This window comes from Paramisgurnus dabryanus, chromosome 3, assembly GCF_030506205.2.
Source record: "Paramisgurnus dabryanus chromosome 3, PD_genome_1.1, whole genome shotgun sequence".
NCBI lineage: Eukaryota > Metazoa > Chordata > Actinopteri > Cypriniformes > Cobitidae > Paramisgurnus > Paramisgurnus dabryanus.
In genome coordinates, this window is record NC_133339.1 from 36,442,009 (window position 1) to 36,461,310 (window position 19,302).

The following is a 19,302-nucleotide window of genomic DNA, read 5'->3' on the forward strand; positions in this document are numbered from 1 at the left end:
CCCAGGCGAAAAAACACAACACCTCAGCACTGTGTACATACAACAAACAAACGCGGCACTGTATGGTCAGAGAAGCATGAAGGGGGATGGCCCGATACACAACAGCAGCAATGGCAGCAAGGGATGTGTATTAAGAGTGTTTATTGATTCATTGACTGCTTTGATTGTCAACATTGTTAAATAGTTCAGTGTCATGGCACACAAGCACGACAGACTCAATAGAGAGATATTCAAAGCCCTCTTGTTGTTCAAGATCATGCGAAGGTAAAAAGTACATAGAAATAACAAAGGAAAAGAATGCTGAGCTGGCTTGGGATAAGGATCGTTCGGGATTAAGTTGAGAATGCCTGTAACTTTCCTGTTCAATTTGAATTGAGGTTTGAAACAAACCGTACCTTTTCTGTTTCCATTTTGTACCTTTACAGGTGAACTAAACATAATACAATGTTGTATCTTTTTGGGTGCATTACTGTGCCATAACAATCTATTGTGTAACTTTAAAGGTACAATTAACCGTTTTGTACTTCTAAAATTTAATTGGTACAAAATTGCACTCTAAAAATGCTGGGTTGTTTTTAACCCAGAGCTGGGTCACTATTGGACAGAACACACTGCCAGGTTAAAATGACCCAACTGCTGGGTTATTTTAACCCAACTGCTTGGTTGTTTCAACATGGTTGATTGACAATAACCCAGCAATTGGGTTAAAACAACCCAGCAGTTGGCAGTGTGTTCTGTCCAATAGTGACCCAGCACTGGGTTAAAAACAACCCAGCATTTTTTATGTGTGTACACAATAGGTCCTTAGGGTATAATATTGTACCACAAAAGGTACAAAAAATGAACCTACCACCCCAGCGACAGAGGTACAATTTTGTAACATTTTTGTTACAGTGCAGAATACAGAAATTAAATTCACTGCTGCTTGTTTAATGATACGTTTTAAATTTCCATATAAATTAAGCAATATATATATATTAACATGATCAAACAATGAACATTATAGCTTTTCATCATGTATTAATTCTTGTTAATGTTACTTAATGCCAATACAGTTATTCTGTTTATCTAACATAATTAAGTTCATTGTGGCCTGCATGTTTATACCAAATAATATTAGAAAATAAATTATAAAGGAAAGGCCAATCCACCTTATCTCGGTTTAATATTCTGCGGGTTTATTTTAAATGTCATGGCACAAATGTAATTACCGTTTTCTTAAAATTATCCAACCTGTTGTATTTAATCATGGCTTGCTGTTCATGTAACGCTCTATTCAGCAGAGACTCATATGGTTTCATTAAAAAGATAACATAACACAGTTAAATTAACTTGGTTAAAAATAAATAAATAAATAAAAGCAAATACACTGGTATTTTAGAGCGGTTTTGGCATGAAGAGGTCATGCAGTAGTAACACCATCAAAGATTCGTTCAGTTTATGAATGGTCAGGACTGAGACAATAGATTTACATTGAACGACATTTGAACCACATGATATGCTTAATAAAAACAATATGGCTTTTTGGTGAAAAACAAAAGCATCTAAAATCATTACAGTGATACCACACATATGTCAAATTAATCATTTAAAAGTACACTCTCGGAAATAAAGATGCAAAAGTTGTCACTGGGACAGTACCTTTTTAAAAGGTCCTAATATGTACCATTTTGGTATAAATATGTACCTTTGAGGTACCAGTATGCACCTTTTAGGTACAAAAGTGTACTTTTTGAAAAGGTCCCACCTCCCAATTACAACCTTTGTACCTTTTTTTTTTTTTTTTTGAGAATGTATGAATCTGATATGTCCATCACGTATGTCCTCACTTTATTTATGATTTTCACAGGCACCTCTTTTATGTGGTATTTGTCTGTAATGACAAAAGACTTTGTTACAGCAGATGTTTGGTAACTCCCTGCTGATCACTCCAGCAGCATTGCTGTTAGACTCATTATCGTGTTTCTGTATCAACTGCATCTGAAAACAATGTGACGGTTAAACCCTGGGATGAATCATATGTGCAGTGTTTTGGAGTTTTTAGAATAAGCCTTGAGTGTTATAATGGATGCGATCATCTCACATAAGAAACGGGATTAATCTTGAGAAGAAAAGGCTGCTCGTGATAAAAACATCGTTCACAAAGTGATTTATGATACGGAGCGTTCCACAGTGTCAAAATTCGAAGAATACTAAACTGAAATCCATTTGAGAATGTGTTTTTTCGATTGCTGAACCATTCGCATACAGTAACATTTACTGTACACCTATGTGTAAATGCTAGATTATTTTCAACCCAGTATTGGGTAAAAAAGGCCCTTGGGTTGTTATTTAACCTATGCCGAATTGTTTCAACCCAAAATGCTGGGTTAAAAATTGTTGGGTCAAATCTAAACATTTCCAGGATTAATTTAACCCAACGATATAAGCCATGAACTAAAGCTCTCACATACAGTGTAAAACATGTGAAATATTCCCAATAATTTCTACATTTGATTGTAGTTGTACAGCCTTTAGAATCCACAAATGGCCTTGGTCATCCGAGTCAATTGCACTGCACTTACTGCTGGTGTGCGAGAGAGATATAGAGCGAGAGAGAGAGAGAGAGGGGAAAAGATTAAGAAATGAAACCCTCGGGGTGACGGTGCGTAAGGACACTTAACTCATCGCATGCATCATCTCAGAAGACGTGATTCGTATGGCAACTCTTTCCGAAACAAAACCAATAAAATCCTCTTCTCTTCACAAATATAAATATATTTATGATAATATATATACAATAACGTTTGCCATCATGAACACCATTGGTATCGGGGGTTGACAGAGCAGATTATTACTCTTGCTATGAGTACACACAGTTTTGCAAAGACAGCCATGATTGATTGACATGTTGAAGCATGTTTCGAATAAAATGAGAAGGCTGGTGGTGCGGGGAGCAGCGGTCTGTTAGTATCGAGAACCAGGCCAGGTGCCGTTCTCCTCCAGCTCCCATTGAAAGTTTTGCCCGGTCATTTGGTAAAACATCATATTAAAGGGCTTGTAGAATTTGTGCAGTCTGCGAATGACATCGGGGTCTATTTTGGGGTGAGTTCTGCCCTTGGATTTGCCGAGGCACCGTGGGGTGCTGCTGTCCTCCGGCTTCTTTAGGCAAGGAAATCCCTTGGTTTTATTAAAATAGAAATGTTTGTCGGTAACAATGCGCTTGAGTCCCAGGAAATCCTGCACCTTTGCCATCTCGCCCGCTGGATCAACGATAAGCCTCTCTCCGCTGACAAAGTGCATCTGCGAGAGAGGAAAATACTGCATCCAGCTCTCCAGGTGAAGCGCGTAGATCCCTATTCTCAACGCGCTCCAGGATGCGTCAATCAATCCCAGCGTTCGATTCTTGAAAGCCAGGACTTCGAAAGTAGGAATCTCTGGCCTCTTAGATAGTGTCTGAGTATAGTCTGAAATAGCTCTGGTCACCGGATTGCGCACGACTATGATTAACTTAATGTCCCTCGCCATCGAGTGGATTCGCTTCGGAGCGCTGTTTGTCACGAAGTAGCTGGGCGTCTTTTCCATTGTGATCTGTCCTTCTAGCGTGGAAGGCATCAGCTCCCTGTAAAACAACCAAAAGCGAGAGAAGCAAATTAGTGCGAATCACTTAACATGACACACATTTTTATCAAATAGAATACCCAAGGACAGGGTAATGGCGAAATTAAAACAACTATTAAGAAGTAAAATGGCACATGAAACTAGTGGTTATCATCGCTAGCCATAAAGAGCGTACTAATTACAGTACACCCAAGGAGTAACATATAAAAGATAAAAGAACGAAGATGAAACGATGGTGTACAAGCATGTTCATTGCTTAATTGACTCCATCTGTGTTACTTCTGGCGATGTTTCTGAATTTTAATAATGAGTTCATTGCATATCATTAATACTGCTTAGCCCGAGGTATTGTTGTGTCATACATTAGTCTGTGTGCTTTACTTTGTACTCTGTTGTTCCTTCACAAAAGCATCTACTATCTCTCTGGCAGGGACATACAGCCTGACCATTTTGTAATTTCATGTTAAAGCGTCCTGTCTGGAAAGAAAACATATTCATTATGACATTTCTGTCATGAGGAATGTTCATGCTTTGAGTGATTACTCAACGTTTGTCAGCACATATAGTAAAATGTTCAACTTTTCTGGTAGATGATTCACTGCGGTACCGTAGGAAGGAGTCATTCATAATTTCTTAAGGAATTGAAATAAATATTTTTCATTCAGAGTTCATATTTCAACGTGATTCATGCCTCGGGAGGGCAAAACAAATGAATATTTAGCAAGCTCTGTGTTGCTCCATGATCTATTCATTCTGATCTTTGCGGTATGATCACTCATTAAATCTCACAACAAGAATTTGACCTAAATTGATGACTACATAATTAATTCAATGATTCATTCTATAATTAGTTCTATGTAAATGAGACAATACATAACCTTTTAATATGTTCGAAAGCACAACATCTCATACCAAATTTAATGTAACGCTCTGTTAAATACTTTGATTTCATGCAATGGCAAAATTTTGCATACAGGTACTGTATAGGGGAGAGCGGGGTAAGTTGTCACACTTGTTGCACTGTTTAACTGACCACCATACAATGGTATAAATCTCATACCAAATGAAAGAAGGAGGTCTTGGGGACATACTGTATTAGCCTGGCTCCGCCCTCCTATACGTGCTTCCGCTTATTTTTCATTTCGCTTTAGCAGTACGTCTGGGATTTCTCTATAGAGTTTCGTTTTCTCCTGCAAAAATCTGCAGGACCAATCAGCGAACAGATGGGGGTGGCTAAGAACGATGACGTTGAGGTCGTGCATCAGTTTGAGTTGTAGTTCAGTAATGGCAGCGGAGAAAGACGTGAGAAAAGCTATTCGGTCCGTTGTTGCAAAGCTGCCGAATATACAGAAGATAAAGCCGGAGCAAGAACCAGGTTTGCTAACTTTTGTTTGTCTGATTATTCTGACTTGTTGTTTCCGGACGGTTTCGGTGCATGATATACGTCACGACCACATGTTAGCGATTGGCTTTGGCAGATCCTGAGTGACTCTGGGCAGATCCAATAGTTTTAAACTTCAACAATGGACCCTCCTTAACGGAAGTAACGCTTTGCTATGGAGCGTGGCCAGACTCTCTGTACAAATGAAATGAATGTACGAGAGTCTGGTTATACCAGGCTAATACTGTATGTCGTATTCATTACATTTTCATATCTTATCTCATTACGGAGTTGTTGAATCGAGAATGTTCTTTAGTTTTGCATGACTGAAACAACTGCCATGAAAGCGTTGCATCATGGCCACCTAATGGCGTGACTTCCCTAAAGTGACTTTGGTAACAACTACTACAAAGACAAAACATTTATCTAGTCTAATCTTTTTCTTTGCAGCCTCGCTCTGAACCACCCAAAATATACACTTTTGTTTAGCGATTTAACCCAAATTAAATATTTATTGGCTAAAGTCTTGCTCTAGGTGACTATGGTTAAAGAGCATGTTTTCAACTTTAACACAAACCTGTCAAATTGCCCCGCACTTGTTTAATATATAAGTTTTTTCCTGCTTCTGCTTTGTGTTTGACCTTTTCCAGAGCACTCGCATACACTAAAGAAAGAAATCCTTTTTGAAACGGGTTGAAACACAAAGCACACACCAGACACATTAAATAATGAGTTTGTGAAGTACTTGCATTTGTTTTAAAAAGCCTCAAATTCTATCTAACACTAAGATCATTAATAATGTCTATTACTTTTTACTAACCACCTGCTGTTCTTTATTATTATCACCAACAACAACAGGCATGATGCAAGAGCTCAGGTTCTCAAAGCTAACCTTGGTAACACTGAAATATCTCTCACATATTCACAAGTGGGACCCTGAGGATTTTTGTTACTGATGAATATAGCAGTAATGTTTGATGAGGAGGTTCCAGACTTTAACTGAAAAAGATTTCACAGAAGATCAACTACACTTTTACTGTATGTTCACTAATTTTGTCTTTTATCATCACCGGAATGACATACTGTAAATCTGTGTCATAAATCATCTTATCCTGCTACTGCATATCTAATGAAAAGAAAATATTTTAATACATTTACAAATTTACTGTGGGCTATGGTTTTAAAAATTCACACATAAATCTGCACTTCATTTCACTTAAAACAGTTCCAGTCCTTGATTCTGATTGATCAATATGATCGCTGCACGATTCTGTTTATGAACGAATCGTTCTTTTGAATCGATTATTTTCAGTGAACGAGTTGACCTAAACACAAATTGGGTTTTACTTGGTGGATTTGGAGCGGCACTTTTCACACAAAAGGGAGAGTAACTGACCACTGTAACTGAGTAACTGAGAGTAACTGAGTAACTGCGGTAAATCCTGGTGACGACGGAGAGAGTGACAATGCAAGAATATTGGTTCTGAAAAAAGCAATACCTGGACGTTTCTCAATAGGAAGGTTGCAGCCTCCGGAGGTCACATATACAGGCTGCTTACGTCATCAAGCCTGATAAAGTTATCTTAGCATTACATATCCTAAGAATAATAGTCAACTTTATAATTGTTAATGTTCTGAAATAATACAGTCTTGATGATGTATGCAGCTTAGAAATGCGACCTCCGCTGAATCCTTCTGTTTGAGAAACGACCCCTGTACACTGCCACAAGTTCCCCATCAGAAAGGGTTTTTAGCATGGGGGAACATTGTAACATGCCTGCATTGGTCCCTGAAACCTCAAAATGTTGATTGTTTAGTGTTTTAAATTTGCCAAGAAAATAAAATGAAAAACTCATTTGTTTTGGAATATTATGGTATTTTTTACAAATGGCATCTGGGAGCTTCATTATCATAATTTTTTTAAATTCATGTGCCGTCTATAATAAAAAAATGCTAATCTCCTCCCCTTAAAACGATCTCTCTTTACATCCGGACATATGGTGTGGCAGGTGGGCGGGATCCAGGAGAAGCTCACTGCGATTAGCAATTAGCAACACGATCCAAATTCAAACGATCCAGTCAGATCTTGATGGACAAATTCAAATCCAGCACTTGGATATACTGTACGTTAGGCAATCGCTTCTTCCATTTCATGGCAACTTTAAAGGTTTTTGGGTTTTTTAAGTTTTAAGGTTGGCTAGTTTGAGTGTACAAAAAGCGCAGGTGCTATTTATTTAAATTATTTTTATTTATTAACTAATTTCCCGCCAGAAACTTTTTGAAAAGATGCCCGCCAGCATTTTTCTGTGATTTTCACAAAAGTTTCACAAAATGCCTTCCAGAAAAATTTTTCTAAAAATATATAAACATACAAATATATCAAATGAAAGAACAGACCCTCTGCTCTAAAGCAAACAATAAACAAACAAACAAAATTGGAAAAAAAAGTTTAATCCTATCTATATTTTTCCTCTGCTTATCAACAAGTTTCCAATGTCAAAAGTGGGCGCGTCTTCCTGTTCGAAGTAAACAAGCGGGACGCATAGCGGGACGTGACACTCATTCATTTATTAGTTGACAGTCTAAATATATAGCGATCCAAACTTGCTAACGTCTAACGACGTGGGAACACAACCTCAACGAAATAAAAAAGGGTGAAATAACAGTTCCCTCCGCAGTAGATAGTTGGGTACGGGTTTGGCTTCTTATCCACAAAGTGAAACGAGCACACAAACAAGTGTTTGGGGGTGTTTTTTTAAGATTAAGTTCTTCAGCCATATTCTTTTGATTCGTCGATCGTCCTTTGGGAGGTGATTGAAACTGTACAGTCATTGGCAGGAACACTCCGATTCAGTTTTAGGCTTATGTTCAAAACACTCACGTTTAAGCCACTGACTTAGTTTATTCCGGTTATATGTACAACCATGAACAGCACATGATGTCCCTGAGCTCAGTAATGACATCTCTCATAAAGGTTTGCAACTTTAAATACTTTAATACCATTTGATATACTTCTTCCACCGCCTCACCGGAAGTTTCACCCACTTTCTTTTTTACAGTAACGCCCCCCCGGAAACTTGTGGATAACTCTTAAATATGGGTATTAAAAAAAGAAAAAGCTGAAATAATTACATTTTTGTGAAGGAATTTTGTTAAAGATCAGATTGAGAATGATTATCAAAACATACATAGAGTTTAAAATTAGTGAAAAGCAGGCTTCAGTTTTTTCATAAATTGTGGATAATCGCGGTATTGCAGATTAACATAAAAATTCTTTAGAAACACATTCTATTATGCAAATGTTTTCCTTTAATTGACGAGATAACTCGTCAATAGTGGGAAATAGTAAATGTCAACTTTCTATTGTATATGTTTAACAGCTAACACACTTTGGGCTCTATCTTACACCCGGCGCAATGCAGCGCAATGCGCGACGCAAGTGTCTTTTGCTAGTTTCTGTGCAATTATCATTTTCACGTTTAGCGCCACGTTGTTTAAATAGCAAATGCATTTGCGCCCCCTTTTGCGCCCATGGGCGTTCTGGTCTAAAAACAAAGTGTGTGCAAGCGCATTGTTGGCGCGTTGCTATTTTGAGGCAACTTAAATAGACTACGCCATTGACCAACAAAAACCTGATCTAAAGTCTAAAGTCAATGACGCAATATGTTTTTTGTTATTTAAAGAGCGCATTAGTAATATACACCTATAAACGGGACATACGGGACGACAACGCGGGTTTGCTTATCACATACATGAATGGCAGCAGCACAAAAATGCTTTTAAATATGAAAGATTAAAGGATTGAATGTAAAAGATTATTATTGAGTCTCTTGGACATAAATGAGGCCGTTTGTAAATACTTTATCTCCTGTTTGATACAAATAAAGTATTTTTAAAGTACAAACCTTTTCCTACATACTTGTTATTTTTTTATTTATTTTTTTGATGATATTGGATAGCCATACATTTAAAGCAATTAAAAACCTGCTTTTTTACTTCCATGACTAAAATAAAACGGGTTTTAAAGGTTTTAATAAAAAATAACAATTTCAATGCACGTGAAAAAGAACACAATTATTTAACATTAATCCTAAACTGGGGATCTTCTTACTCCGCTTAGTTTTTTCGGTTTACAAAGTCCGTCATCTAAATAGATATTAGACATAGCGCCAGCGCAACTGGCTTTTAAAGGGGATGAGGGTGAGACTCTCATTGGTTTAATGCACGCTACGCCCAAAATACTCCCATTAATCATTTAAAAAGAAGGACCAACCCTTTCGACCATGCGCTCGGCGCACAAACCATTTTTCCCGTCGTTAAATTAGCAAAAGTGGATTCGGACACGCCCATTTAGACGTTGCGCTGTGCGCTTTAGACAATGCGCTTAGATCGTTAAAATAGAGCCCATGAAGTTACTCATCTTAAGAGGTCTTAAGTCCTGTGTAGCACATTGTTTCACATGAGTGCAGTAAATGTTTTGTTGAAAAAATCTGAATTATGATCTCATTTCCCATTGAGAAAAATCATGATTCATATTTTAGCAAGAATCATGCAGCCCAAAGCTGGATGACCAGCCACCATGGGGAAACTATTGTGTTTTAGTAAGGCATTGAAAACAATTTGTAAAGACATTGTAAACTTTGATATTTAATGATGTTTCTGCTTTTTTCTTCAACCAACAGCAAACCAGGGAAGCAATTGGAACACTGTTTGAAAAGCAATTTCACTCTCTCAACTTTATGTCAAGCAGTGGAACAGACATACCATTTGTCTAAAAAATATTGAGGAACACGCTAGAAATGCTGAGTTGTTTCATTTTCTAAGGTCATTTAAACAAACGTTGTCCATATTTTACTCAACCATGCGTTGAAACAACCCAACAACAGCCTCAAGTACCTTATTGCTTCATAAAATGGTTACCACACAAAAATACAGTAGGTATCAATGTAACTGGTAAAATCACTAAAAGCTTTGTTACACTAGAAAAAATCCCGGATTGACTGTGACCAGTAATGTGCAATGCAGTGCAGTGATTTTGGGTGCTGGGGTCATCCACTAGTTGTGTTTCATTGTAAATCATCAAGAATCAAGGACTGGAACTAACCATTTCATAGTATAAGTTACATAACTGCTGACTGCAATTTTATGTCTTTCAATATACCAAATTTCATCAGACATGACAGCTATCACTGTCATACAAAAATGGCGATGCCCCGAGCTAATCAATCACACCATGTTGGACACATCGTAAATGAGCACTTCTCCAAGCCAGATTTCAATTCTCCTCGTGCAACACATCAAATGGAGTACATATATCCTCCATGCCCCTCAGCACACGCATGCACGCGCTCGCTCACAAGTGCCTCTGTAATTTCATTTCGGTAACAGTATTGCACTTCTGATGGGTAATTTCCCAATGGATTATGCTTTGCTCAACATGCTATAGAGCCGTGGCCTCTTCTAGAGCAGTAATGGGATATAAAACACATCTGTAGATAGCACAGTGACTAGAAAGAGTATTAGTTTTCATTACATTCCATCAATGTTCTCCACTTCCTCAGTGTGGTAATGAACAGCTAAAGATTTCCCCTCTCAAGGTCTTCAGGAGCTGGCTATTTAAAGTCCACCATAAAGCACGCAAAACTTTCAGCGCTGCTTTGTTTGCTCACGAGTCGAATTAAATAAAACATAAAAAAAAGAGAAGAAGGGAACTAAACTTGAAACATCCCATAATGAATCACCTTGGATTCACCTACGGTATGTAAATCACATCCGTGGTATGAGCAGGAGGCCTAGATGTTTAATAATAACATGTCATGCTTGTCCGGACGAAACGTTCAGTCAACACGACAGATGAGTGATGCTCAAGGTAACCTTCTTCATTTAAGACGAGCACATAACCGGCCATTGTCCTCATCAAGCCTGGCGCAACTCATTATATGTGTAATTGCGAAAATATGGAGATTACGAAGGCGCGATACCTTCATTTGTGATTGAGGTCGAACTCATTTCAGTTGTGAGCGGATCAGTCATGGATGGTGTACATTTAAAATGTCAAAGGGAGAAAGAGGTGGAAAGAAAGGCAGAATGCAGATAAACAAGCTAATTTTCCTACGCGCCACGGATGACTCGCCTGGCCTCGCGCTCGGCTGGAACGGTGATACACAGAAACAAATGGTTAACAATTGCTTATGCCTGTGTGAGCAGTGCATCATGACACGGGTCATTCAGGTAGGCAGGTAAATACAGCGTGCGGGGCTAAAAAGGCATCCCTCACCATCTGCTGTTTACCTTAGTGAACAAATGGCATAATATACCAGAGCTATTTGTCTACAGACCTTGTCATGCTTGCATAACGCTTGGATAAACATGGTTAGGACAGCTCGACTTAAACAAGATAAATTCCAGCGCAGCTTCGTGGGCTGTTTTATGCAATGTGGTTTTATTTTTTATTTCCAGATTAATAAACTAAAAGGAAGCTGAAGGTTACGCTGGGCAGCTTTTTACATTCAACTGACATGCCGTGAAATGGCAGGTGGGCACAGTTAAGTAAAGCAAATAGCAGTCTAATATATATCATTTTTTGGTGAACGCCGCTTTCCGAGGGCAAAAATATATTGTCTCTTTGTAGTTTGAAGTTAAAAGCATTCTAATTGCCACTTGCTGTGAAATAAGAGATGGGAGACAGATAATGTATGATGCAGAGGTATTATTTGACAGAAGTATTATGTATATTTATCTCTAAATGCATCTTCTAAGCCACTCTCTGGTTGCAAGGCACACATGAAAAATCCTCTATACACCTGATAAACTCCGATAAATTTGATGAGCATTGTACTCTTACAGTCCTGAACTAAAGTGATCACAGAAAAATTGACTTCTATGTGTGGAATTTAAGCATTTTATATTTAAAATTCATAATTTTTATATTTTACGAGGTGGCTAATTTGTATTAATTTGTACGACCACATTCATAATTTTTTTTACGAAATGCTGTCACCCCTGTGGCATCGTGGTTAGTGGTGGGGTTTTAATATTGTTCTTTTGTACAATTCTCTTTTTTTACGAATTCATATGAATTAGCCAACTTGTAAAATACATACAAATTACCGTGTGATTAGGCTGTTTTGCACAAAGTTGTCTGCTAAAATGCATGTGTACAAAAATGAACATTTGATACTTATTATATATATTTTGATTTTATTGTACACTACTTTGTTATTACACTACAAGCAAAACATTTCCTCTTTGGGTCTGCTCAGATTTATTCTAGCACAACTCATTGAGGCATTGGGGGGTGGGTTTTATCTCCTCAGGTGTGAATCACATTAATATTCATGACTATTGACCCTTCCTTGCATATTGCCTTTATACAATAAAATATCTATTTGTAGCAAATTCCCAACTCCAGTAATGTTTAGTAGTGTGTTTCTTGGCCTTTTTTCATCAACTTTTTTATTAACCATGCATACACATAATTTACTTAAAAATACAAACATGTACACACATGTTACTCACATATTATTTTAGCACAGTTTGTGCTGAATACAGTGTTATGTGATATTAACCATTAATATGTTTAAAGCAACCGAAAAAAAACCCAAATGTAAAAGCATGTCAGAACCAACCCAGTCTCACCCCATGGCGTCAATATTTGACGACACTTGACCATGCGTCAATATGTTGACGCGGAGGGTATACCTTTCGCGTCATTTTTTGACGAACTGGGGACTTCAATACTATTAAGTCCGTTGCATTCTCTTTCCTATTTTCTTACCATTTTCGCGTCGGTTTAGGGTTAGATTTACATAATGACATCCCTACCCAAACCTAACTCTAACCCCAACGCCAGGTGACAACTGTTTAATTTCGCGTACCTAACTCTAACCCCACTACCAGGTGACAACTGTTTAATTTTGCGTACACTGTTTAATTTTGCGTAATCTAACCCTAAACCGACGCGAAAATGGTAAGAAAATAGGAAAGAGAATGCAACGGACGTAATAGTATTGAAGTCCCCAGTTCGTCAAAAAATGACGCATGGTCAAGTGTCGTCAAATATTGACGCCATGGGGTGAGACTGTGTTATCAGAACCTCACCCAGTGTCCCAAAATAGTCTGACCCTAGGGCGTTAAAGGCAAATAAAGGAGAAATAAATCGCTTTTACTTTGTAAATGAGAAAATTACCCACAAACACACAATGCAACTATTGTACTTCAATATACATTTTGTGATGGCTAGAAATATTGTTAAGAATTTTTCAGTCTTTTTGATAAGGTCACATTCCCAAATCTCCACTTAAATCTATGATGATGTAACTAAACATGACATTTGTGCACATACAGTGCATTAATTCCATATCATTTCTCATTTATGTAAGTCACATTCAATAAAAGTGTCTAAACACCTAGGCTGAACACCTAAATGTAAGTGTGAATGCATATCAAAGGAAGGTAAATGCAGAATTAACATATTTCTTCCTTTGAAAACAGGGTTTTGAAAAGGGCAAAGAGTCGAGCAGGAGTCATTATAAGATCAAATCTCTCCCCAAAAAAACAAGCCAATAAACCAAATGATGAAGCATTGTCAACTAGAGGTGAAAATCTGCAGGGACCTGGCAATACTGCATTATATGGGTCACACTACGGTTATATTGCGATTAGTTACGTTTAGCGTATCAGTCATAATGGTGATGCATTGTAATTTTTCGCTAAATCTTCTGGGCTGAATAGAATATGATTTTCTGAAAACAATGCCAAGAGTCTTGACAGGATGAAACACCTACACAGTTCCCAAAACAGTTTTTCCTCCGTTTCGGCTTGGCTTTCACCTGCCTGACTAATTTTGTGCTAAGAGAGCTATCGAGTTTATAGGCAGTACGAAGAAAGGTGAGGAGTAATTAAACAACAACAAATTTTCCAGCAGAAATGTTTGCCTCGGTGAAACCGCTTAGGCGAGAACTGACAGCTGGTCTTGATCAAAAACCTTTTCTCTTCACTCCTCCCGCTTTTCCCAGAAGGCCGTTCTACGTCCAACTGAGAAACAGCACAGCGCGTCACCATCCGCCCTGCCAGACTGCTGCACTTAGATCTGAAGCAATGTTTATGAGCCTCTTGGACATGCTGAGCATGATGAACCGAAGCAAAGGAAAGGCTTTATGGATCCTTGGAATATCACCATAAAGCTGATAATTGCTCTGTGAAACCACCCGTATATCACCTTGTAAATTAGCTTGTTTTCTATCACAACATCATTTTAACGAGAAATTGCAGGGGAAGGCACCACACCTCCGAGCGTCAGCCTCTATTTATGAATTCATTCCTGAGGGGAGAGGGGGAGAAGAGAATTTCGCCTTGCCGTTTTATCATTCAAACGAACTGGATGGCTCTAGAAACCTGCAAACACGAATGCGGTTACTTTTCCGAACTGGTTTACGTTCTTTTCAGCGGGGCGACCGGAGCGCTTCAGGCTACACTCAAGCAATTTCTCCACAGTGGCCGTAATTGGTGTACCAAAAACGTTGATGTCATATTCCAGCCTGGTCTCATGAGACCTCGTACATATTTTACGAAAACAGTTACGAAACTCCACCCCTAATTCAACATCACAGGGGTCATTACGAATAAAGTCGTACTAATTAATACGAATATGCCATTTCGTAAAACGTGTACGAATTGCCATGAGACAGCATTGCATATTCGGCTCCATGCTACAGAACAACTACATACAGTACAAGCGTCTGATCAGTCAATCTTTAGCCTTTCAATGTCAAGATACAATTAAAATTCATTGTCATCGACAAACGCAAGGTGCAAGGTGCATGTGACCACCGGGTACAACGAAGGTAAAGACTATAATTTCTATTCAGAAAATCTAGCTGATATGGTTCAGTTAAGCAGAACTGATTAATATGACAGATTGGATGTGATAGATTTTATTGCCGAAGAGAAACAGCGATGAGCACTCATCCAGGTACGAGGTGAAATTGCACTGCTGCCCATGAATGATAAAAGCACAGCTTTCCCACTCGATGACTGACAGGAGTTACAGACATCCATTAGTGCTAAGATAACCGCATAGACCTAGACATTAAAACCAGAGCTGCCCATATGGCTCACATCCACGGTAACAGACTGACATCAGAGATTAAATGTACCATGAATCCGCCATGTAGTTTCATCCACATGTTCATCCACAATAATACGTAATGATGTTTGAGATACGCTATGGGGTTTGTAAGTCTGATAATGAGAGCTTCAAAACATACCCTAGAAATTAATACAGTTTTAGGATTTTGAAAAGTTTTAAAGTAAATATGATGATGTCTCCTTTGTACTGTAAAGTCAGATATGTTTGCATCTATTGATAATTTTCCATTTTTTCTATTGTTTCTTGTCATGTATTCACTAGCAGTGGTAAAATAGAAATGTAACAACTATGGTGCAACATCAAACCCTGTTGGCGATGTCTGACCAAGTCACAGGTTCAAGTCCAGCTTGCGTCATGTCCTGCTACTGAATCATTGCCTATGTACTGTAAGACAAGAAGCCTATAAATAAAAAAGAAAGTATTCTGCCTCAACTAACAAAATAAGACCTAAGTACCCTGTCTTATGCTTTTGTTTATCTGGTTCACTGAAGTCCAAAAGTACACTGAAGCAGTACTTTTAAAGTGCTGTTAGTCGGCAGCCACTCCACTGAGTCTCATATTTGCTTCAGTCAGCAGCCCTGGACCCCATTTGTCCATGGCGCGCACTTATAATAGCTTTGTGCAAACCAGCATTTGGGACCAGCAATGGCTCTACTCATTTTGTGAATGACGGTTTACTGGTCTAACATCACATGCTACCGAACATTTCTCTCTCAGATAGTCAAATGTGATGTATTTCCTCAATTTCCTAGCTTTGGACTCGCTATATTACTTGCCTTGAGAGATTTTAGGCTCAGTGGAATCAAATATTCACGATGGGTGGGCGATTCAGAATTCACTGATGCAGTCATTAATGGAATAATATCAAATATTCTGTCACATTCGGCATCTTCTGCTCTTTGGTGGTAGTTTGTGTGTTATTTTGGATGGAATGATGTTCCGGGTGTACTTAAAGGTGCAGTGCGTACATTTTAGGATGATCTATTGACAGAAATGTTTTATAATATACATAACTATGTTTTCAGTGGTGTATAAAGACCTTACATAATAAACCGTTATGTTAGAATGAGACATTTTATCTACATACACTATGGGTCCCCTTACATGGAAGTCACCATTTTGTGCCGCCGTTTATCTACAGGAGCCCTAAATGGACAAACTGCTCTTACGGAGTGCGTTTCACCACTACGTTTTCCCAGACATCGACATGTTTGTCATGTGAAGGCTGCTGTAGGTTCTCTATGCTTTTCGAAAGGGACTGTAACTTGACTATAACTGGTGTGCGTTCACACCAGACGCGGAAGAGGTGGAAAAAACGCGCTATTCCCGTGTAATTGCACGCTTGAACATTTTTGAGTTTACTCACTTCATTCACACGTCATTCGAGACATTCATGTGTAAATTCGCATCATGGGAGGGGCTTATATAGCTCAAATTGAGTAAGCTTACCAGATTGTTCGACCTCCTCACTCACTTTCTTCCAAACAAGATCCTTTTAAAGGGCCATGTCACAAGACTTTTTTAAAATGTCAAATAAATATTTTGGGTCCCCAGAGCACACATGTGAATTTTTAGCTCAAAATACCATATAAATAATTTATTATAACAGGTTAAAATTGCCACTTTGTATGTGTGTTAAAAAATGTGCCGTTTTGTGTGTGTTTTTTAAAATGCCAATGAGCGGATGAAGTGCTAACACTGATCACAATGATGGTGGTTTGTTGCGATTGAAATTCAATTGTGCTGTGAATTATTTTCTCTTTCTCTCTCTTTCTCTCTGCACTATATGGCAGTGCTGTGGTTGGATAGTGCAGATTAAGGGGTGGTATTATTATAATAAGAGCTCCTTATGACATCATAAGGAGAGCCAAATTTCAACGACCTATTTTTTCACATGCTTGCAGAGAATGATTTACCAAAACTAAGTTACTGGGTTGATCTTTTTCACATTGTCTAGGTTGATGGAAACCCGATTATAGCACTTAAACATGGAAAAAGTCAGATTTTCATTCCATGGCCCCTTTAATTCCTGTAAAAATACGAAGATTTCTCGTGTAGCGACGGTGATTGTCCTCCATTGTTGTTTTGTTTTTCTGCCTCCGCATGCTTCCTGTAATCACGTCACTGCTAGAGCAAGCTCCTTATTGGTTAACGCGGCTCAGATTTTTCAACTCACCTTCCGTGCGCATCGCGCCGCAAGATGCCTATTCACGTCTTTGCATTGACTTAACATGTAAATCACATGTACATGTGTCTGGTGTGAACGCACCATAAGAGTGGACTCAGCTGTTGGTTGCAATTCCCAACCTCACCGCCAGATGCCACTAAAATCTACAAACTGCACCTTTAAAGTCGCCATGAAAAGGAAGTAGCAAATTGTCTATTTTCCCCATGGTGACGTGTATCAGAGTGAAATGGCTTCTTAAATGGAAAAAAGCAGGACTGGACTTGAATTCATCCGTCGAAAATTGATAGGACCATTTGAAGTTGGTTCATTTTGCTATTTGCAAATCGCTGCAAATCTTTTTCTGGGCCCCACCCACCTATCATACACTGTCAGAAATAAAGGTACAAAACTGTACCTTTTCAGTCACTGTACCTTAAGTTTCCTTTTGGTACCTTTACAGGAATACAAAACAGAATACAATTTTGGGTAGATTACCGTACCTTTAGAACCTACATTGTTAGAAAAAAGTCAAAATATGTACCCTAGCTGTAAGTGGGGCAGCACCCTTTAAGAAGGAAATTGTATGGACCATTAGGTACAGATATGTAAACATTAAGTACCAATGTGTACCTTTGAGATACTAATATGTATTTTTGGGGTACTAATAAGCTCTCTTTGGTCCCAGAATGTACTTCTGAGGTACTAAAATTAAATCCTTAAGTGCAAAGCTGTACTTTTTGAAAGGGTACAGTTTCGTCCCTTTATTTCTGAGAGTGTACCGGAAGTAAAGAAAAAAAATTTTGAGGAGAGAAGGAGATTTGCGTTTTTGATTTAAGATATGAGGGCACATTAATAATAATAAAAAAATAATAACAATAAAGCTCACAGATAAGTATAATACCACCCAAAATACCTTAAACTTCCAGAACAAATCGCAGTTTTTCATTTCAAATTCATTGCAACTTTAAAGTACCTCTTCTTCACTCTCCTACTATTTTTCTAAAAATAATTGTAATAAATAAATTTAATGTAAACACATTCAACGTTTTCTCTTAGCTCATTACCATGTGTTTCTCACCATGCTTCTAAAGGTATAGGTTTTCCTTTGTCACTGTGTAAACATTCAAAGGTTTTAAAATTCAGATTCAGGGAGTTTAGCCAACCTGAAATGAGGCAAGCACTATTCTATTAAGTTCATAGCAATGAAGTCATAATTCATTTGAAGACAGTCATACTCTCTATACAGATCACAGAAGTGAAGCAGAGTGTTAGTATAATCCTTACATGAAGCGTTACAAAGGAGAACAGAACGAAGACGGAAAACTGTTCTCAGACTCCACTAATCCATCAAAGCACTGTGTACGTTCCCAAGCTCCCGTACTAGTGCATTGACCTTTGATATGTTTTAAGGGCAAAAAATATTAGAGTAGAAGCCACCAACGCTTAGAGCTAATGTGCATGCAGTTGTCATTCAACTCTTAAATGTCACTGTTCCTTTATCTCCGGCGTACTGCAACTTCAAGAGAACGTCTTCACTGTGTAGTTTAACCAAGACAGTCGTGAGCACAAATCACAGAAGTGTTACTTTCCTTTAACTTCAAGGGATTTTTAAAATAACCTGACCACCTGCATTTTCTTCATTAACAAAAGCTTTGCACAACAGTTTTAAAAGGGAGGGGGGATGAGCACTTATTGTTGAGGTAAGCAAAAAAAAGTGCATTTTAACTTAATATTCTTTACTCAAAAATTGCATAGCCACAGCAGATCACGTTAAGATGAACCTTTTCTAATTAAGGAGCTCCTTACCAGTGTACACGTCTTTATTTTAAGACCAAAATAATGCGGGTCATTAAAAGGCATCCTGGAACAGCATTAGCTTTCATGGAGACATGATCACATGGCGGTGTTTATTGGTGAACATCTGGCCTCATGGAAAGAGCCTGCTCACGACGCTCTAATCACGTACTGGAGAACTAAGCTGCTCCATTAAAAGCTAAGCTGGAC

General features: G+C 38.2%; 1 protein-coding gene across 1 annotated transcript in view; it reads right to left on the minus strand.

The window, feature by feature from the left end:
• Nucleotides 1-996: 996 nt before the first annotated feature.
• hs3st4 (heparan sulfate (glucosamine) 3-O-sulfotransferase 4) overlaps nucleotides 997-19,302 on the minus strand; it is a 121,292-nt gene continuing 102,986 nt past the window's right edge. Inside the window, exon 2 of the mRNA XM_065257044.2 lies at nucleotides 997-3,601. Within this exon, the coding sequence (XP_065113116.1) occupies nucleotides 2,947-3,601 (655 nt within the window). The 3' untranslated portion in view covers nucleotides 997-2,946. The remainder of the gene's footprint in view (nucleotides 3,602-19,302) is intronic.